Below are 22,792 nucleotides of genomic sequence, written 5' to 3'. Positions count from 1 at the left end.
ATTTTTTTGTTCATCCTCTGACTGATTTCTTCAAGGATATTACTTCAGGAGCTTAGTGGTTACTTCAGGATAACTCATAGCTTGTTCTAATGTAATATTCTTCTTTGATACATCTTTCCTCGTTCTTAAAATATTGTAAATCAAAATTCTATGCACATGATACATTTCTTTCAGCTGTTATTTGTTTATTAGGTTTGTATCTCACCCTCCCTCCAGCACTTAGGAGGAGCTGTTTGTCCCTGAAGCAACCCTATGAATAATATGAGAAAGAGAGATTGAGAGATTGACTTAAACTGTGATTTCCATAGTTGACTAGCCTTTTTAACCTGGGATTGTCACATTCAGAAATAACACACTAGCCATTTGACAACTTTGTGCATACTTATAAACCAGTAGGTCTCTTTTCATCAGCTGGCATAAAGCCTCTCATCCTAAGGGCATGTATGAGACTGTAACTGCAGTGTGCAATTAAGTACACCAAGGATATATATGGCAATAAACATAGAGTGTGCTAGAATCACAGCTATCATTTTCCACATGGTAAAAGTCTTAGATTATTATGCTGAAAGCATTTTTCATTTTATTGCTGCTATCTTTACAATACTATTTTACAGCTAACGCCTCTGTAATAGAAGTTTTACCTAGGTTATTTGTTATTTATATGTTGTGTGATAGTAACAGAGTTGGTTAAAATGCAGTTTATCAATCATCTATGAAAGGGGAGAGAGATATAGCTTATTAAAATAGCTATAGTTTCTTGTACTGTATCTAGTGTGCCTTGTCATGTCACCATTAATAAGTTTTCATTGATACATCTAGTATAAACAGTCATATCCACTTTGCTTGTTCACACATCTAAAATGTCTATTATTTCCTCCTATTTCTTCAGGGACACCTTGATAGTAACTTGCACCAACAGTGCCACTAGTATATTTGCAGGCTTTGTCATTTTTTCAGTTATTGGATTCATGGCGAATGAGCTTAAAGTTGACATTGAAGATGTTGCAGACCAAGGTATGGCTGCTTGGTTTTTTTTTAAATGCAAATCTAGTTATCAATTTTTACAAAATTGTATAATTGTGTTTGTTTGATGTCTGTGCAAGGCAACTTGAAGATACATAGGTTGCAGCCAAAATGGTACCACTTCCAGGTACTAACAGATAAACTACCACCATACTTTGTTTAAAAACAAGACATCATATGGATTCAGATCATTCTCTAGTATACTTATGAACATATGAAGTCAGGTTGAGGTTCTTCCTATGTTATCTTCTGCTTCCCAAGTCTAGTAATATTTAACATTATCCTGGTTATGGAGCTTGGCATGAATTGTATTGATAATAACACATAAGTCTGAAATCCTTACTTTCAGTGAGCCATGTCTCATGCTCCTACTTACAGTAGCTGGAACTAAGCTGTTTGGGTAATACACTGTTCTGCCTGTATTATGTCATATTCTGAAGAAGCATTGGTAGCCATAGCTTTGTCATGAATTTGGATTAGTACAATAAATGCCTAGATAATCTGAATACTTTGTATTCAATATTGTATTCTTTGTCATTGCCTTTCTTTCTGCTTTATCCCAACCAGTGTAATATTTTAATCATAACCACCATGGGCAAAACATCTATCTTCTGGTTCACATTATTTTGTATCTTGGCAGGGATATTTAGTGCAAGTACAAATGGCCCTGAAGGAGTGGCTTGACACCACCCCTTTGAATGCCAGACTGGGGCTGCAGCAACTGCACACCACACCCCGATCTGGCTATTTGCTGGCTCAAAAATAGACAGCAAAATGCCACTCCCTTTTGAGCCAGCAAAAGGGTGCCCTTTCAGCCACCACCACAGCTTTTCTGTGCTCTTGCAGTGTGCTACATATGAATGCTGCACTACCAGAGCACCAAAGAGCTGCCCACCATCTGGTCAGATGTGTGGGATGATGCTGGCTTGGGGGCATTGTCAGGGCATGTGTCTAAATGCCATGCCCCCACTCCACCCCCAATCCAGTGTATTATGCCTGTGTGGTTTGCCCCTTTGTTGTGATGTTGTCCTGACTTTGCCTGATGCCCAGGGAAGGTGACTACAGCAGATTGCACAACTTGCTAGTTGTTCAAAGTAATGTTAGAGAAAGCTGAGTTGTGTCAGGAAAAGCAGAGTATGCTTTCAATAGGAAAATTAGAACAGGGCTGTCATGATTATGGATTATACACTGCAGGAGATAATAATAATGATAATAATAATGGTTTATTTATATTTTCCCACCTCTCCCAAATGGATCGAGGTGGGATTACAACCAGTTAAAAAAATACATCAGAATAAAATACATTTAAAATACATTTAAATACATCAATAAAATAGTACAGTTAATATAGAACTAGGTCCATCAAGTGGTGGTAATGCAACAATTTGTCCAGTGATATAATGATGATATTACAACAGACCAGGTGGATAAGCTTGCTGGAAGTGATCTGTCTTAAGTGCCCTCTTGAAAGAATCTAAGATGCTGCCTGCTTCTTAAGAAGTAGGCATGCTATCTTCAACTGTTGATGTCCTCAGGTCAGAAAAGTAAAGAGGTGGGAATCAAGCACTCTCCTAAAATGGAGTGATCAGTGACCCATCTGAATCTGAGTTTTCTTGGAATGCTATAGAATTTCAGAATTAGTGGATAGAATGGGAATGATGTCTGCTACTTGTAGTAGTATGGAAAAGCTTAAAAATAAATTAGAGCTAACCTAAATCTTCCCAAATTAGACCTTGAATTCAAAAAAAGAAACAACCTGGCTGGAATCTGCAGTATTATTGCTTGCACCCATTTAATGCTGTCATTATGTGACTTCAAATTAACTCAGACAAATTAACTCAGACTATATAATGGTGATCCTATCATGGGGTAATCTTGGCAATATTTATTCAGAAGAGATTTCCCATTGCCTTACTCTGAGGATGAGAGAGTGTGATTTGCCCAAGGTTACCTAGTGGGTTTCCATGGCTGAATAAAGACTCAAACCCTGGTCTCCCAGAGTCCTAGACCCACACTCAAAGCACAACATATTCGCTCATCTGTTAAATGCCTCATATTTAAAGGATATTTCATTGTTTTTTTCATTTTATATTTGTAAAAAAGGAGAGGAAAAAAGTACCAAGGAAGACCTAATATACCATGATGCCAAAGAAAGCATTTCATCTTTTGAGAGCATTTTACATTTGGGCTTTCACAAAGGAATTCAAAGGAATGGAATTCAGAAAATGTAATACTGGGAATTGTGCCTTTCCAAGCCATCTCAGGACTGTGAGGTGCTTACTGTCAGATATCTGCTGTGGTCCTATCTGAGTGTCTTATTTGATTGATGTTTGATCTTAGGTGTCATAAACAATAGGATCCTTCTATAACTGAACATTCAGTTGAAACACTGCTTGTTCAGTTTAAATTGGAATATCTGAGGACTGTGGGAGACTTGCAAATATCTTCGCTTCCCCTGAGCTTCTTGCCACACAATCCAAAACTGAACAGCAGGTGCCATCTGAATGTAGTCCAATTGTTTGAGGGCCTGAAATCTGAATGTTGCAGCTGCCATTTGCTCTCGAAACTGCCATAACCCAGAAATTCAGAAGTAGAATAGTTGGTCACACATGGAATCATTGAACTACTAAATCTGTCCATCTCACATCATGACTCTATTTAGCTTAATCATAGAATCATAGAATCGTAGAGTTGGAAGAGACCACAAGGGACATCCAGTCCAACCCCCTGCCTTGCAGGAACTCTCAATCAAAGCATCCTCGACAGATGGCCATCCAGCCTCTGTTTAAAAACCTCTAAGGAAGGAGACTCCACTGCACTCGGAGGGAGTGTGTTCCACTGTTGAACAGTCCCTACTGTCAGGAAGTTCCTCCTAATGCTGAGGTGGAATCTCTTTTCCTGCAGCTTGTATCCATTGTTCCGGGTCTTGTTCTCTGGAGCTATAGAAAACAAGCCTGCTCCCTCCTCAATATGACATCCCTTCAAATATTTAAACAGGGCTATCATATCACCTCTTAACCTTCTTTTTTCCAGGCTAAACATCCCTAGCTCCCTAAGTCGTTCCTCATAGAGCATGGTTTCCAGACCCTTCACCATTTTGGTCACCCTCCTTTGGACACATTCCAGTTTCTCAATGTCCTTTTGAATAATAACATTTTCTATTCAGTAACTGAAGGAGATGAAGTCCCATGTGCTGTTGTTGGTCCACAGATTTTATTATTTGAAAAATCCCAATGTGTTTCAGCCTCGTCACAAATTGGCTTTCTTCAGGGGCTATTGTAAAATGAATAAAATTACCTTTATTATGTTGTGGTCTTGGGACCCAGAAGAAGGCCCAGACCCTGAAGAATGCCAATTTGTGACAAGGCCAAATGTTGGGTTTTCTAAGATAATAATGGTTGTGGACCATCAACAGCCTGTGGGACTTCCTTTCCTTGATCTCTTCCACCATGAATATGTGCTTTCCATATTTTTATTCTATTTGGTAACCGGACCAATTGTTCTTAAGTAGTATTTATATTTTTATTTTACTTAAAACCATTCTCTCTCCCCTTAGCTGCAATCACCCAGACTATTGGAATAGGTTAATAATAATAATAATAATAATAATAATAATAATAATAATAATAATTTTTATTTGTATTTTCCCACCTCTCCCTGTGGATCGAGGCCAGATTACATCAACAAATTAACACAGTACAGATATAAAATACAGTCAATAAAACACTGACATTATTATTAATTCAATAAAATAGCTAAAACATTTAGCACATCTAAAACATTTAGAAAACATACATCATAATCAGAAGTGAAGCATTTTATCTTAAAGATCTCCCATAAGAATATGTATCAAGTAAACTGAGGCCCATATGCTCAAGTGTAAAGTAGCCTCAGCTTCTTTTATTTCTGCTGCTATGAGCCTTCAAGTTTTATCTGATTTATGACACCCTAAAGTGAATGTATAATGGGGTTTTATTGGCATGTTTCTTCAGAGGGTGTTTGCCATTGCCATCCTCTGAGGCTGGAAGAATGGGACTTGCCCCAGTGGGTTTACAAACCCTGATCTATAGTCACAGTTCAGTGCTCAGACCACTACGCCATGCTGGCTCTCTTTCTGTTCCAACATCTGTGCACTTCTGTTATAACACACTATTGATGTTATTTAAATATGAAAGGCTTAGGCTTGGTAATACACCTTTAGCTTCTCATAAAACACCTTTGGAAAAACACGCTGTCTGTGGTTGCCGAGGGAACTGCCATTTGGGGGCATGCTTTGTTTTCCATGACCAACGTGACCTCTGTTGGATGTTTCATAATCTGGGCAATGCAAGTCATGCATTTTCACAGAATGGAAGAATGGGATTAGACAAACACTTTAGACAAACACTCTATCTACTGGCTGCAGATTCTGGCAGTTTCATTTGGTGGAGATATATGGTCTAGTGTTCAACAAAGATACTAAAATTTTGTACAGTTATTGTATAGAAAGTATTACAGTGTGCTTGTGTTATACACGGGTGCACCTAATGCGGACTCCAGCATACACTGGAAGTGCGCACTGGACATGTCTGGAAGGGGTAATGGCACATGCACTGCATGCCGTCACGTGCATGAGCCCCATTATTTCCAATGGGGCTCAAGCATACATGAAATTCCACTTATGTGAAGTGTGTCCGTCCAGAATGGATCCCCTGTGTAAGGGAAGGGCAGACTGTATTACACTAAACGGTTTTACAGCATAAATTGGACTGTTTTTGTGTACAATCAGTTATTTCATTCCAAATCATGGAATCATAGAGTTGGAAGAGACCACAAGAGTCATCCAGTCCAATCCGTTCCCATGCAGGAACTCACAACCAAAGCATCCCCGACAGATGGCCATCCAGTCTCTGTTTAAAGACTTCTAAAGAAAAAGACTCTACCACACTCGGAGGGAGTGTGTTCCACTGTCAAACAGCTCTTACTGGATCTTCCTCTTAATGTTTAGGTTGGAATCTCTTTTTCCTGTAGCTTGTATCCATTGGTCCATGTTCTAGTCTCTGGAGCAGCAGAAAAGAAGCTGGCTCCATTCTCAATGTGACATCCCTTCAAATACTTAAGCAGAGCTATCATATCACCTCTTAATCATCTCTTCTCCAGGCTAAACATACCCAGCCCTAAGTCTTTCCTCAACAAGCATGGTTTCCAGATTCTTCACCATTTTGCTGGCCCTCCTCTGGACAGGCTCCTACTTGTCAGCATCCTTTTTGAATTGTGGTGCCCAAAATTGGACACAGTATTCCAGGAGAGGCCTGACTAAAGTAAAATAGAGTGGCACTATTCTTTTCCTTGATTTAGACACATTACTTCTGTTGATTCAGCCTATAAAAATCTCATTTGTCTTTTAAGCTGCCAGACCTTTCACCATTTTGGTGGCCCTCCTTATAGAATGTTCATGTTCAATATTCAATATAATAGATATGGATACAGTCACAGAGACAGAGATAGTTTTATCCCTTTTCTCCATTTTGTTACATTTTAAATGTAATGTAAGCCACCTTATAGTTTAAATAATGATAATGATATTAATAAATCATTTATAGCCTACATTTTCCCCAATAATGGGACACAAGGTAACTTACAAATTATCAAAGCCAGAACTGATTAAAAGCATATAAAAATATCAATAAATGCATGCATGCACACACGCACTTACAGACACACACAGTAATTAAAAAACTATTAATCTACAGTTTTAACCATTTAAAATTCATATGTTAAATATAACAAATCAACAAAACAGCTCTGTTAAAAGCCCATCAGAATGAGTTCCTCAGTGTCTGCCAGGGTAGGAAAAAATTTACTTGTCAGCAGAAGGAGAGCAAAAAGGGATCCATCGCAGGTTCCTTAAGGAAGGAATTCCAAAGTCTGGGAGCAGCTATCAATAAAGGCCTCCACTGAAAATCTTAGAGCTTCTCACATTGGTATATATGGTCCTTCAGTAGCCTGGGCCCAAATCATATAAATGAAACAAATGACATTATATATTTATAACTAGCATGACTTTATAGCAATATGGCAAAATAAGAACCACACATTTAAAACAGAAGTATATTGGCATTTCCCTAAGGGCAAGAACTGAAGAAATAAATCAAAATTGGAAGGATAACATCAAAGACAGGGCTCAGAAAGACATTGCTGTGGCTTCATGGGTAAAGGGGAGGGAAGGAAAAAATACTATGGGTTTCCTTTTTTTAAAGGAGTTAAGTGTTTCTCTCTAATGTGGCCATGAGACAAGGCTGCACAGCCAAAAGACTTCAGCAGTTTGCAGAAGAGAAGTACCACAAAATAGAAGTGGAAAGGACAAATGTGAGATAATGGTTTGTTTTTTTCACATTCTGTTAATGACAAGAGGATTCTGCTTTGTCTCCAAACATGTCAGTGGCCATATGATAACTGTTCCTGTCGCTCAAATGTTGAGTTACTCTGCAGATAGGAAGAGTGTCTGGTTTTACTCACATACATAGTTATGAATCTAGTAATTGCTCAAATATATATCTTACTCTTGATGACCATAACTCTCACCTGCCCATGAGATAAATTTAGAGAATCCCAATCAAGTGAGATTTGCAATTTCATTTTCTGCAATTAATTTTTCCCAGAGGGTAAGATGAATTCTAGGAACTCATTATTTTGATTCCTAAATTTAATTTTCAAATGCAAAACACTAGTGCAAACAGCCTTCTTATCTATAGTAGTCAAGAAGAAATCTTTAATCAAAAGATGAAAGAGCATGCTCATGAATATATAAGGTCCCCTAAGCCTTTTTGCCCAGAAAAACTGCCAGTTAACAGCAGGTTTTAAAGAGAGCTGCTTGCATAACATCACACCAATAAAAATATTTTCCACTAGCAATCTTTTTTAGTGCTTGTCAAGGATATCCCAAACATTTTGCAAAGTACATATTAAAATTAGCTGTCTTGCTGATGAAATGGCTAGCACTGCTACATCATAGCCTAGCACAAAACAAATGGTGGTGGTAGAGAGAGATCTGCATGTAGCAAGTAAGATGTAAAGGGGCAGAGAAGAAGAATTATAGATCAGAAAGAAATTGTCTTTTCTCTGAATGGACTTGGAAAGAGACAAGTGAATTGCTTGAGCTGTTACAAGACTATCCTGCAGAAGGCAGCTGAGCCTCTACTGAAGTGATCTTGAAAAATTGGATTATCGTATTCCTATGTAGTTTATTATCCTCAGGAGTTATTAATCAGAAATGTACTAAATGATCACACATAAAGAAATATTAAGACAATTATTGTCATTGAGTCCACCCTGGAATAGCAAAAACTGACTTGAAATCTAGCCCATGCACACCTATTCCAGAGTAAGCTTCTCTGAACACATGGAGGACAATTCTAAGCACACACTGTGCTTGTGCATATTTAAGGATACAGTATTTGAAGGATAATGGATGGGGGAAATAATTCGCTCTCCCCCTGTGAGTGTCAGCAAGCAGGCAAAATTAATAACAACCTCCCTGCCAATGTTGAGCTCCTCATCTTAAAAACAGTTTCAGGGACCAACTTTCTATGCCAATTTTGGGATAGGGTGGACAAACTGTTGCCCTATAACTACATGCAGAATCCATGGCTGTTTTTGCAGCCCTTGAACCCCCCCCCCCTTCTACACTGACTTGTTAGGTTACCCTTTTTCTGGCCAAAGAAAAAAAGATGAATGACTTCTCTTTGAAGCTTCCAAGGAGCCTTCCACACTACACAATTATAAGGCAAAGGTTCCATCTCATGGAATCCTGGAAATGGCATTTTGGGGAAGGGTATTCAGAATTGTCAGCCATAGAGCCCCTCTAGTGCCTCATCAAACTTCAAATCCTAGGATTCCATAGGATGTTTTCATGGCATTTTAAAATGGAATTGTAGTGCTATAATTGTGTGCTTGTGAATGGGTTGCAAGAGTGATAGTTCCCCCATTAAATAGGTTGTAACCTCCTCCTGCAGTGTTTAGCATTAAAAAAACCCTCAGTTTTTCACAATCAGAAATTGGCTTCTAGCACTTCCATGTTAGGGATATTTTGGGCAGTCTGTGTAGCCATTGTAGGATCGTGGGCCAGAAAACTGGCTCCTAAACTCACCACAGTTGCCCACCCTGGTTTAGAACCAATAGAATAGGATTACATAGGCATGATGCTAAGACGCACTGCAGTATAGCAAGAATACCTTTAAAATATTCATCTCACCCCTATACTTATCTATTTGCATTTTTAAATTCAATATATGTAGCAAAGTCTTTGCTCCTATAAGAATGACCTTCATTATCCCTTTGCTGTCCCCCCCCCCAAACTAGTTTTCCAAGAGTTGTTACTGCAACATTTTGAGCATCATATATTCAGTGGCCATTTGATACAGAGATGAGCCTGGAAAGCAGGAAGTATGTTTCTATTTTTGTCATCCTTAAATCAAAGTGGATACAACTGTATTCTGTTTGACTAAAGAAGACAGAAGCTGGCACTTTCCCAAACTGCTACAGTGTTGACACCATGGATTCCCTTTTCTTATCTGTAGTTCTTTCTTAAGCTAATTTGTAATTATTTAGTATTATTACAGATCAACATAACAATATCTGTTTCTTGTGTTCTCACTTCCAGGTCCTGGAATTGCCTTTGTAGTATATCCTGAAGCTTTAACCCGACTTCCTCTTTCACCGTTTTGGGCTATAATCTTCTTTTTGATGCTCCTAACACTTGGCTTGGACACCATGGTAAATTCTTGTTTTTCATCTACTTCCCTGTAGTTCATTGGAGGACAGTATTCCTTGGATTAAAACTGTAATTCAACAGGTTGCAGGATAGAGTTCTGGATGGGCATTAATGGGAGGGATATGTACATAGGTTTGCTGGAGCCAACATTAATTTTGAGGTTAACACAGTACCAGAATTGGCCTTTGTACACTAATAGGTAGCAGCAGGGCCCATACAAAGTGAAATTACTAAATTCAAGTGAACTGTCTAGCTGACAGTGGGGAAAGAGCTAGAAGTTAATCACTCAGACCTGTAGGGAAGGTGATTCACATACTGTGACCAGATGTATTCCTGAATTTTCAGTACAGGCTAGGGATAAAGCAATATGGAACTACAAAAATCCCCACCACCAGAAAGCAGTTGGATCAAACGTGCCAGTTTAAGAGAAGCTGGATTTGTTTATTTCATTTGTCTGCTGCTTTTCTCCCAGAATAGGATCCAGGGTGGCTCCTAGAAAGAGTCAATTAAAAACGAGTAGTTAGCCACCTGCTGATGAAATGAATTACAGTCTTAGAAGCTGAAATCTCCAAGAACAGAGAAGATAGAGGAAAATAAAGGAGAATCAGTTTTGTAGGGAGAATCAGGGAGTATTCAGTGAACAGTTGATGTTATTGGGATTAGGCTTCACAATTTACAGCAGATATTAAGATCCTGGAGCTTGGAGTCCTGTTGGTTTTTTTAAAAAAAAATGTAATACATAGATTAATGTTACCTGCAAATGATGTCATTGTTAGGTATGGAGAAAGGCATATTATTAGGAAGCTGCCTTATACTGAGTTGGACCATGTGCCCCTTATTATCTACTTAAGGTGACTAACAGTGGCTCCCCAGGGTTTCAAACAACATATCTTTTGTGTGCAAAGCAGTTTTCCACCACTGAGCTTTGGCCCTCTCCCTTTTTTGCTTTTTTAGAGATGCTAGTTGGAAAGAAGTAGGGAAAGGAAAGGATATTCTCAGCCAAAAAGCCATGTATTTTTCTACACATATTAATTTCTCCACAACACTTTGGCTTACTGTGGAGGAATGCTTCTTTTGTGATAAAGTCCTATGTGTAAAGCTGTTTCAATCAAACTAATCAATAACTTTTCTTCTTTTCACCCCATTTTTTCATCTTTTCATGAAGTTAATGTACTGACCTATCTGATACTTTTCAAAATGATTTCCTTCTCTTATGTAGACTGGCAAGGTCTTATTCTTGATTGTCTTTTTCACACAAAAATGCATATGTTGAATGGTATGGGGTTACATCTTAAAGACAAGGATGGTTTTGTTAAAGGATGACCCTTTCTTAAAGTTGAAGAGTGAACTAGATAATCTCCAAAGGGACTACATACTAAAGCCTCTCTTTTCTGGCTTTAACAAAAGTATTAGAAATGCCATTTCCAAATAAAATTTGTTTTGCTACATGTATTTTTTATTTATTTGTTGTCTTTGATATTCCTCAGTTTGCCACTATTGAGACAATAGTGACATCAGTTTCAGATGAGTTTCCGAAGTACTTACGTACTCACAAGCCTCTGTTCACTCTTGGATGCTGTGTTGCCTTTTTCATCATGGGCTTTCCTATGATCACTCAGGTAAAAGTATTTTCTTAACATAACAATATAATGGGCTATGTTTTCTTCCAATGGATATAGTAAATAGTTATAGCTCCATCAGACTATTCTCTTTTTAAAAAAAGTGTGTTGTTTAAAGTGAAATTTCAAAGCAGATTTTCATAGCAATCTAACCTCCTCCTCTACGTACTGGTAGGGTTAGCATGGGGGCAGGGATGTGCTTCTGCAAGTATGAGGACTATGTCCCCCCTGAAGGCCTTAGGTACACTACATTACTGTACTGAGTGCCATGTGTTTGGTGTTTGTCAGTAATCCCTGAAATATGGCACTGGACATTATCACATGGGGGAAATTGGAAGGTCAGTGCAGTGTGATCGCGGGTGCAATCATGGGGTTTCACATTTTTGCGCAAGAGGTTTTCACACACAATCAAAGGCAATGCTAAGTCAATTCGAACCCAGTCCAGGGTCAACCGAGAGATGTGTAAATTCAGGAAAATATAGAATTTACAAATCCTGTTCCACTCCAAAGTTGCGTTCAATACGAATTTTTTAGATATGGAACACATGTCTCTATTGCCCTTGGATTGCCTTCAAATCAGGCTACAATTCCCAAGCTCCTTTGCTGGCTGCAGTTTTCTCTTCTATGTTCCCTGGCTGCTCCCTCTGGGAGCAAAGGGGCAGGAAAAGTGAAGACGATTATGCTGCCCAGAGGGGGGGAAATGCTCTGGCCTCCCCCAAAAGTTAAAAGGCCGGCACCAAAGTCTGCCTTTCCTCTGTCTGTCCCTCCTGGAGGGGTGTGAGGGGCTTTTCTCTCAGCCTCGCAAAGTTCTTCTCAGAGTTCTGGAGCTGTTTTGGGGATGAAGCAGCCTTCCCCACAGAGACACATACACACTGCCTCCCTCTCCGCCTCTCCGCCCTCTCCGTCTCTTTGCAAACTCATCTTCTGCAACTGGAGGGAAGGGATTGGCCAGGGCTCTCTCTTTCTCTCTTGCGACCCTGTCACTGGCTTTTCTTGGCAGGTTTATTCAGATGGGGTTTGCCATTGCCATTTTGTGAGGAGGCTGAGAGAGTGTGACTTGCACCAGGTCACCCAGTGGGATTCGATCCCTGCTTTCTAGAGTCATAATCCAATGTTCAAAACAAGTACAAGGTTGCTTTGGACTGATTTTGAATTGATGAATTGCCTAAATAATGAGAAATAAGGGGTAATGAATGTACAAGTAATGTGAATTGCATAATAATGTGAAATGAAGGGTAATGAATGAACAAATAACATGAATTGCCTAAATAACATGAAATAAAGGGTAATGAATGAACAAATAATGTGAAACAAGGCAAAACCACAGTAACCAGAAGCAAGCCCCACCGGAAGTGTAAAAAGCTCATGATCCGATTCTGCCCTTACTGTGCCTGTGCAGGGATGCTAATTTGAATTCTAGACTATGAAGGTTACGTACTCATATAATTTCCTTTGCATTTGCACTACTTTGGCTTTGGAATGTGTGCTGTGTTCTTATGTGGTGTGATAACCATCCACGTACTTACATTCATTTCCGAACTGGCCCTACTTTCCTTTCTTTTGAAGTTGAGAGACATTCCTCCCATGTGATAATGTCCATTTTACCAGTGGTGGCAGGATTGGCTGTGAAGCTCCTCATTCTTCTACTAGACCCAAAATTGGATCCCTCAGTTATGCCAGTTTGTGATTGGTTTATCTAATCCCCCTTGATTTCAAATCTTCAACCCATTCTTCTCACCCTCTCTGGACTTAGGCTAATCGACCACTTTTCTGCCACATACTTAATGCACGAGGATAGTGCACTAGTGAACTCCTCACTTATACATTAGATTTTTAAAAAAATTAGTTGAACTTGCACTGAATCAGTTATGAACTATTTTCTGAGCCCAATAAGAACTGCAGTGTGTTAAGTGTTAGGACTGTTGTAATAACTGAAACTAGGGTTTCATGTACACTTCTTGTATATCCTGACACCAACAAGAATTCCACCTGAATGAGAACAGCCTACTGATAACCAGAGCATATCGCTTCTGTTTCTCTGCATTATGGTTCAAATAAAAATGGAGAGGGATATTTTGGGGGAATCAGTAAGTTAGACTGGCTGTGACAAATACACACACACACACACCCTGGTGATGGGGGCTTTTTGGTTCCACCAGTTTTCACTTTGAAAAAAAAATCTGCAAACAAATAACTTTATGGTACATTGCTCAGACTTGGGGACATTTATAACAACTCTTTAGGTGACAGTTTCCTCAGTATAGGTCTAGTACTGGGTGGATTCTGCTATGAAACATGACTGTGAGGATCTAAAATGTTCATCCTGCTGTATGGGCTCTCTCCGCAATGGGTAAAAAGTGATATGCAACTAGAAATTGATGAAAAATTCTATAATTCCTGTTCATGGATTCCGAGTCCAGGGGTGGCAGCTATGGGGTCTGTGATGACAAATCAGCAGAAACCTGAATCTGCTTAGAACTGAAACTGTTAACCTAGTTTCCTTGATAGACCAACTGCTAATAGCTCTGGACATTTCTGTTAGTAATTCTATGTTTTAATTTTAGGGTGGAATGTACATGTTGCAGCTTGTTGATACCTATGCAGCATCTTACTCTCTGGTTATAATAGCCATTTTTGAACTTGTTGGCATTTCATACATTTATGGTAAGTAAAAGATATATTATGTGTCACACAAATTTTGCATGGTTACTATGTTATCAGTTTATATGAAAATGGGATAAGTAACCCATAAATGTTCCTCGTTTTAGAAACAAAGGGCATTATCACTGACACTGCAGAATAAGCTTAAAGAGCACAACCAATTATTTGGAATTCAACTCAAAAAGCTTAGCTCTGTGCATATCACCACAGCTGGGCTGGTTACATTAGTAAGTCATTTGTAATTGATAGCAGTGCATTATAATTAATGTGAATGTTGAATTAACAGCAATGGGAAATGTACATGTAATGGGGAAGAATATTAGCTAGCATAAATATGTGCACTCAGGCTTTCAAGAATCAAGGTTCAGGTTCTGAGAATGGCTTATATTTATTTGATTTTAAGAATGATTGCACAGTCAAATGCTTATATTTGCATAAATTTCATTTACAAACAATATGAAGTTGTGTGTAACACAGTGGGTTGCATCCAATGGGTGGATGTTCAGGCAGGACTTTTCTCCACAAATATTATTTATTACCAATTAATTACCTGCTGCTCTTACAGTTTTTCATGCATATGGAAGATATGGTAGGATAAAAATGAGATCTTTTTCAACACCCAGCTTTTGAATCTTAGCAAACACAGGAATGTTCAGAATATATCATTCTCATTTAAATGCAATACCATTCCTCTTTCACCCTCAAATTTGCTCAGGAGTATTTGAGTTGTTATAACACAAACATATGCCTCAGATGCATTGCAACTGAGGATTGTTCTATTATGCCCAACCATTATCAGAAAAAGTAGGGCTTCAGAGTTCCTGAGCAGGTTAAATCATGGGTACACTGGTGGGTCAGGTGAGCTTAAAAAAACCCACCAAACCAAACCAAACCAAAACAAAAAAACACCTCAGTCTATTTAGCTTTCATCAGCAAAGGAATTTCTGGAAATATACCACTTATTGAAACTGAAAACATTAGAACAAATACAGTTTTAAAATTCAAATCCAATTCCCCCTCCCCCAACTAGATTAGACCCATTCATAAATGGGAAGCTAATAAATAGTTATTAGATTTTATTGATTTAAAAGGCCTATTCCTGTATAGAGCAACATATGAACGCAGACCTTAGACTTTTAAACTGAACTCTCTTACTTGCCTACCCTCAGACTACTGGAGGTTTGTAGATGGTTTCTGAAATGTACATAATGTGGCTGAAGAGCAGGATATAAATAGTTCAGATAGATAGATAGATAGCAGAGTATTTACCATATCCATAAAAATAGGTAACTTTTATACAGTAAAACACCTTTGTATTTCCCCCAGACATGTTCAGTATTTGCTTTCTGACTATCAAGGAAAGTGGGTAATGAGTAAACATGATGTAGAGAATAGGAACTATGACACCTAAATTCCAAAATGGATCCTACTGCCACTTCTCCCATGGCTTCTCTTCATCAGCTCAAAAAACATTTTAAAATATTCTTGAACCATTCAATGCAATAACTATTCTTATTGCTTTTCAGACCCCTTATTTTGCACATCTAGATGTGTCCCCTCAATAAGAATTAAGTTGAATGGATTGAAATTAATTGGATATTCCATGTACCCACTTGAACACAGAGGGGAGAACATTTGGCTGTAACGCATGGTAAGGGCTGAGCGTCTGCACACTCCGAGCCCTTACTGTGCTGCCCGGCTACCATTATGGCATGCCCCTGTCCATACAGCATGCATCATAATGATGCATGCTGGGTGCAGCACCCAAACAGCACTGTGCAGAAGGGGCATCATGACACCATGCCACGGCACTTATAACGCTCTTTCCAGGACACAAAAAGAAGCCCCTTTTTGGAGCTTCTTTTTGCTCCTTCCAGAGGCCGTGGCATGTGGTTGCCGTGGCCTCCATCTGGGGATCAGAGGGGTGGCATTGAGCCGCCCTTATGTACAGCCTCTTAGCATCATTTACAGGTACAGAGCCCCCATCATCTTTTAAACAGTTGTGTTGGACCAGCCAAAAAATACCACAGCATACTGCTTCTGAACTGAAAGATACTAATAGATGTTATATCTACTAGCCATGGACAGATCTTCTTTAATATAAGCAATTGTACTTTCTCTCCTTTTCTCAATGGCTCTTAACATGGATTCTATTATGATGAGTTATTCACAGAGTTGTTTTTGTTGACAACTTCCAGATCATTTTGGTGGTTAGTCCTCAGCTTATTTCAATGGCTGTAAATTGAGTTTAATGTGCAAAAGGTGAGGATGGCGCAAAATCTTGGCCTTCTCAGTAGAAGGCCAAGATTTTGCCCCATTCAGTTAGAAGCTGTTCTCCCAGTGCGGAAAACCGTTACTCAAATTTTACACTTAAATATGCCGAGGTATCATTTGCCATTTCCTTGTCTATTCACCTTACTTTGGGTAGAATCTTTTAGAACATTTCCTTAGTTATTCGGGTTTCAATAGACCTGAATAGTTTAGGATAGGTCATGACAGATTGTGCTCTGTGGGTACCTGGGATTCTCTCTTTTTCTAAGCCAGAATGCTTACATGCTTTTACATGGCCATGTTTAATGGGATTCTAGTCATCTAAGAAATAGCTGTTGAGTATACAAGTGTCAGAGTCGGGAGTTCTGAAAGCAAACTAGCAACTAAGCCAGAATACAGAAGGACACTATCTGAGGATGTTTCAGTCAGATCAGATGAACCAGCCAGTCTGACTGGGTATTCAAGTTCCTTTCAGTAGCTGTATAGGTTCATGCCAGATAGTGCTAACCACTATGGATCTGTAGCTGCAATACAGATTGTAGCTATAGAGTGCAGTCCCTGGCCATTCACAGTAGCTGTGCTCAGGAATAACAGAAGGCAAGGCATTTGGCCTATAGAACTATATTGTTATTATTGAACTTTAACTGTCATAATTTCCTCCTGTATCATTCTAAGATTGGCAGTGTAGTGAGGGGCATTTCAAATCCTCAAGTCCCCCAGTACCTCACCAAACTACCAACATCAGAATTCCAGAGGATGGATCCATGCCAGTTAAAGTGCAATAATAGTGCTTTCATTGCATAGTATGAATGGTCCCCTGGACAGCAACTCTTTTCCTTGGCAAGGGCCTACAATGGCATAAAGATGATGTGGACAACTTTGCCAGTCCAAGTGCCTCAAAAGGAAACAACACACAAGAGAGATCTCGGACTGTATCACTTATGGCACTCTCTACAAAATGGCAACAAAATTAGCTCACCATTCTTTACAATTAACTACTCACATTGGCTTAAAAAAAGAAAGAAAAAGTTTGAAAGCAAATGGATGCTCATAGCCTGTTTCCATGGAAACCAGCAAAAGGCATATGTGCCCTCATCCAAGAGAAAGATTTAGCACTAAATAAGCTGCTGACAGATCTGAGTCAAAAGTGGAGAATATCAATACCAAGACCATTGTCTGCAGATCTGTGATGAACTGGGTTCCCCCTCCGGCCTCTGTCTGTGCCTTTTAGCAACAGCAACTGCAATATCCCAAATCACTGCACCAGATGTTGTTTATGAAATGGGTGATTGTGTACTGCTGTATGTCCCAAGAAGGAAGCATTAAAGTGTCAGGCATCTCTCTTTACATCTTCTGGTTTGACTTACTGTAAATGAATTGAATGCTCACTGGATATATTGCAAAGCATTTCAACTTTAAGACCTGCTTATAAGATTTGTATTGCCCCTTTGTGCTATTTTATTGTAATAGAAATGCCTTATAGACCTAGCTGGAAGTGGAAAGAATTCTCATAAAACAGCTTCCTTACAATCTGTAAGAAACTGGTGCTTAGAGAAAATGCAAAAAGGATTCTGTTCCTTCCTCCAGCAGAGCGTTCTAGGCACTCTCTCTTTGCTAGCCATTTTCTCCTTGCTCTGCTAAGGGACCACTGAGGATCAGTTATCTGGAGGTAAATCTGATCTGTTTACATGTTGAAGTGGAGGATAAGAAAGTAAAGTAGAAGAAAAGGAGTCAGGAACTCCTATTGCTTTGCTCTTTTCTCCTTAGAAATAAATTTAAGAAAGATGTAGTAGAGAAAGGGATGGGGGATCAAATTATTTCTTAAAATTATGCACAGATAACCATAATCTGAAAGATACAGGTATGCCTTCTATTCTCAAACAAACAATTTTTGGTTAAGCCAACCTGATCTTCCTACCAGTCAATCTTGTCCCCCACAAGAAAACAAGTATCCTTTGCTCTTTAGTAGACTTGGCTTTCTCTTTTCAAACTCTTTATGCTGTCAGCCTTCTACCAGCTCTTTTCATCATGCATAAACTGTCTCCCTATGTACTTCTGTTACTGATTTTATGCATCTTTTCTGATACAGTTGTGCCTATGTATGAAAAGATAGCCTGCTAACTATCTTTCAGAGAGTCCTAACTTTAGTTTTACAAAAATGGGGCACATTTTGTGTTGCTTTGCTTATACAGTATAAGTACTTAAATAGACATGTAGGTGGGTTACAAACTGCCGCTTTGCGGCGGTCTCCCGGCGCTGCTGTTTGCTCCGCGAGGGAGCCGCAGCAGCCAAACCACGCGACTTCCTCACGGAGCAAAAAAGAAGCTCCAAAATGGAGCTTCTTCCTGCGGCGCAGTTATGACTCGCGACATCATAAGCGCCGCATGACGTGCGGACGCACAGTGTCCACTACGTCAATATGGCGGCCCCCATGTGGAAGGGGCGCCACCATATTGTACGTATTGACTACATATTAGGGTTGGGGGGTGCGGAAGCACCGCCCCTTCCTAACCCTAATACGTATTCAATACGTATTTTTTGGCGGTTTGTAACCCGCCATAGTTTGAACCATTTCAGGACAAATCATTCTGGGTTAATAGCATTGGCATCTCTGCTGAGATGTCATTATAGTCGTTGTTCAGCTGAGTCACCTGCCCAGCTGTAGATTTGCAACATATTCCAACAGATTCCATATGTCAAGCCTTTTCTGGCTGTTGTCAGGGCTATTTGCTCCAGTGATATGAAGAGCTTGGAAACCTGTGATTGATTTGCCACTGTTTTGTGGCAAATGTTTCTGAATTCTTTAGCCTGTAATACATACCTGCCAACTATTCTGAACTGGCAGGACAGTCCCAATAAATCCTCTCTCCTCATACTTTTCAGCTACATTAAAAATGTCCCAGTTTTCTTCTTACTTACCACTATCCCGCTTTGTCCTCTTGTTGCTGTGTGCTTTCAAGTCATTTCCAACTAATGGCTACCTTAAGGTGAACCTATCATGGGGTTTTCTATGTCCTTAGTCCTCAGCTTATTTCAATTGCTGTAAATTGAGTTTAATGTGCAAAAGGAGAGGATGGGGCAAAATCTTGGCCTTCTCAGTAGGCTCAGATAAAAGCAAACTGCTACAGACTCACCTAGTTTGTGCCATCTTCTTCATTTATAACTCCTGTCATCTTGACTACATTCTGATGTTGCTCAGCCACATACATCCCAGTTTTCATTTGTGAAATGTTAAGAAGGTATAGTAACGATTTCAATTTATTAGTACTGGACTCGCTGCCCTAGCAGTTTAACATTTTCAGAATTAGTGCAAGGTTTTGTTGTGCAACCACTTTGTGCAACTGCTTGTATGAACTTTTAACCAATCTAAAGAATCAAAGAGTTGGAAGGGATCACAAGGGTCCCATGCCCCCCCCCCCCCCCATGTAGGAATCCTGGGTTAAAGCATCTCTGGAAGGTGGCCAACCAACTTCTATTTTAAAAGGTTTAGTGAAGGAAGTCTTACAATCACAAAGTTCTTCCTGGTGTTTAGTTGGAATTTCCTTTCTTGTTAGGAGTGAAATCCAGCATAATTAATTGGAGCGGTTTTCATTTCCCTAGCATTATGTTAGATTTAGGCACTACATCCCTATGCAACTTGAACTACATTGACATCAGTTATTGACATCATAGGCTTTTGAAAGATTTTGTTGATGTTAACTGCCCTCAAGGGCCTCAATGGTGACCCTGCCAATGAGATATCTCCAAGCTACCCATTCTCCACTGCATTGCTTAGGTTCTGCAGGCTCAGGTCTGTGGCCTCTCTGATTGAGTCCAACCATTTGGCATGTGGTCTTCCTCTCATTCTGCTTCCCTCTATCTTTCCTAGTATTATTGTCTTTTCTAATGAGTCATGCCTTCTCATGATGTGGCCAAAAAATCAACAGCCTCAATTTTATCATCTTGACTTCCAGGAAGAGTTCAATTTTGGTCTGTTCTAGGACCCAGCACTCTTCTTCAGCAGCACATCTCAAATGAATGATATTCTTTCTGTTGGATTTCTTCATTGTCCAGCTCTCACATCTGTACATGGTAATAGGGAGTACAAGGGCTTGGATGATTCTACCTTTACTGCTCAGTTGTATATCTTTACACTTTAGGATCTTGTCTTCTTGTTTCTTGGCTGTAATCTCCATTTTGATCAATGTTTGATCTAAGATGCTGAAAGTCTTTAATTTTTTCAGTCTTCTCACTTCCTAAGTTGAATTTATGTATATCCTTTGTGGTCATTATTTTTATTATTTTATGTTCAACAGTAAGTCTGCTGATGACATTATGGTGCCTTTGGTAGAAGAATAGATGATATACCCTGGTGTTAAAATTATAACAATAATTTTAATAATTGAAAATTAGAGAACCAGAATGGTATAGTGGTTTGAGCATTGGACTAAGTCTCTGGAGACCAGGGGTCAAATCCTTGCTCAGCCTTGGAAACCCACTGGGTGACTTTGAGCAAATTGCACACTCTCAGTCTCAGAGGAAAAAGTCAAAACCCCTTTGAATAAATTTTCCCAAGAAAATCCTGTGATAGGTTTGCCTTAGGATTGCCATAATTCAGGAACAACTTGAAGTCCCACAACAACAATTGAATATTATTCCACTTGGGAACATAAGGAGATTTACATTCTGACAGAAAGTTTATCTAAGTCCAGCATCCTTTATCATACCGTTTCCAACAGATAGTTCTAAAGAACATCAGAAGGGTATGATGCAACCATTTTTGTTGTTTGTTCTTTCCAGTTTAGTGCATATGAATGAATATTGATTTTTTAAAGATATATTGCAAGTAAACTCTTTTTTTAAAAAAAATCCATAAAATTACAGAACAGAACACAAAGGATTAAAAACAAATATTGCTTTTGTGAGTTTTCCTTCCTCCATCACTTTAGAGGAACATTTCCTCCCTTTAATCTTTGAAAATATTACTAAAGATCCAGTAAAATTATGCTATTCTGTTTTTGGCCACTGAGTGGCAGGATAGCAAAGTCTACCTCACTATTTGGAGGATTCAGAATAACATGCTACCAGAATTGAATAATCATAGAATCATAGAATTATAGAATCATAGAATCATAGAGTTGGAAGAGACCGCAAGGGCCATCCAGTCCAACCCCCTGCCATGCAGGAAAATCAGTCTTTAAGATCAACACTGACTTTTAACCATATCTATTGATAATTATCATTGAGATGAATCTATTAATGTATTTATTTATAAGTTGCCTTCTGGCCCAAGGCAGCAATCAATCAATCAATCAATCAATTTTTTTGAAAAAAAATGAAACAAACATAAAAAGCAATATGATAATATAACAAAAATTAAAAATTCAAGAATACATACAACAACATTAATACTTGCACTTTAAAATGTAATTTAGCCAGTACAAAACCATTCCCAGATGTGCAGCATTAAAGCAGAAGTATGACCAAGAAAAAATGCCAGGTAAAAGACATTTGAAAACCTTTCGGTTATGAAATATAATATAATAATATTTCCCCCCTAGTTCTGATTAATATGTTTCAACTTCTAGTTAGCATTTTCTCCATCCTTCTAGGATTCATTGAAGTTAATGTACTTCAAGAACCATAAAGGCTAGGATATTTGTAAAGGGAAGTTGGCATAGCCTCAACTTTATTGACTGCAATACAAGCAGAGATGATAACTGTAGCCCTAAAATTTGTGGATTGTGGTAAAACATCAAGAACAAGCAACCTTTTGTTGTAACGTTATATTTGGGACATAATTCTGGGTCTTGCGTTATTTCTCCTCTTCCTTTTACTGAGCAAGATCCCCAAGAAGCCCTTTTCTTTGCAGACCAACTTATTCTTTATGTCCACCTCTCTTACCTTTAAAACTCAGCGGCATTTAGCCATCAGAAGGAGACATATGAGGACAAATGCTCCCCAACTACCTTCATTCTGTGATTTTTCTTTTTAACAGTTCTTGTCAGAACTCACAAATACTGGCTGCAAGTTTGTACTGTGGTCAGAAACAACCCAGAAGGAAGATTATTTTTTTTTTTGGTTTTGTTCTGTAAAGTATAAAGTTGCATTCCCTTGTGAGAGAATTGAGTTTATTTTATTAGGAACCATATGCTGCATCCTTCATAGTTTTCTTGTCTTTCATCTGGCCTCAACTGGACAACAGCTGTGTAGCTGGTTGCCACAGTAACAGCATTTTTCTGAGGTCAAGATTTACAAGCACAAATGTGTGTAAAATATTACATCAGACTGAGTCAAGAAAAATTCAATAGTAAATGTGGGTACATATAAATCTAAATCTAAATAATAGTACAAAATGTACAGACCACGATAACCAACAAAAGAAGTAATCAAGCAGCAAATTTCCAAGTCCAATGCTTTTTAAAAACAGCTGAGCGTGGTTTGAAAGAGGGATAACTTATAGCAATAGCAATAGCAACAGCAAGTA

The 22,792-nt window shown here is 38.8% G+C and overlaps 1 protein-coding gene across 1 annotated transcript in view; it reads left to right on the top strand.

The window, feature by feature from the left end:
- SLC6A5 (solute carrier family 6 member 5) overlaps positions 1-22,792 on the top strand; it is a 99,119-nt gene that overhangs the window by 47,530 nt on the left and 28,797 nt on the right. The window contains exons 10-13 of the mRNA XM_042446330.1: positions 890-1,014; positions 9,665-9,777; positions 11,263-11,394; positions 13,959-14,058. Coding sequence (XP_042302264.1) covers positions 890-1,014; positions 9,665-9,777; positions 11,263-11,394; positions 13,959-14,058 — 470 coding nt within the window. The remainder of the gene's footprint in view (positions 1-889; positions 1,015-9,664; positions 9,778-11,262; positions 11,395-13,958; positions 14,059-22,792) is intronic.

The sequence above is a fragment of the Sceloporus undulatus genome, chromosome 1 (genome assembly GCF_019175285.1).
Source record: "Sceloporus undulatus isolate JIND9_A2432 ecotype Alabama chromosome 1, SceUnd_v1.1, whole genome shotgun sequence".
NCBI lineage: Eukaryota > Metazoa > Chordata > Lepidosauria > Squamata > Phrynosomatidae > Sceloporus > Sceloporus undulatus.
This window is presented reverse-complemented; position numbering and strand designations above follow the sequence as displayed.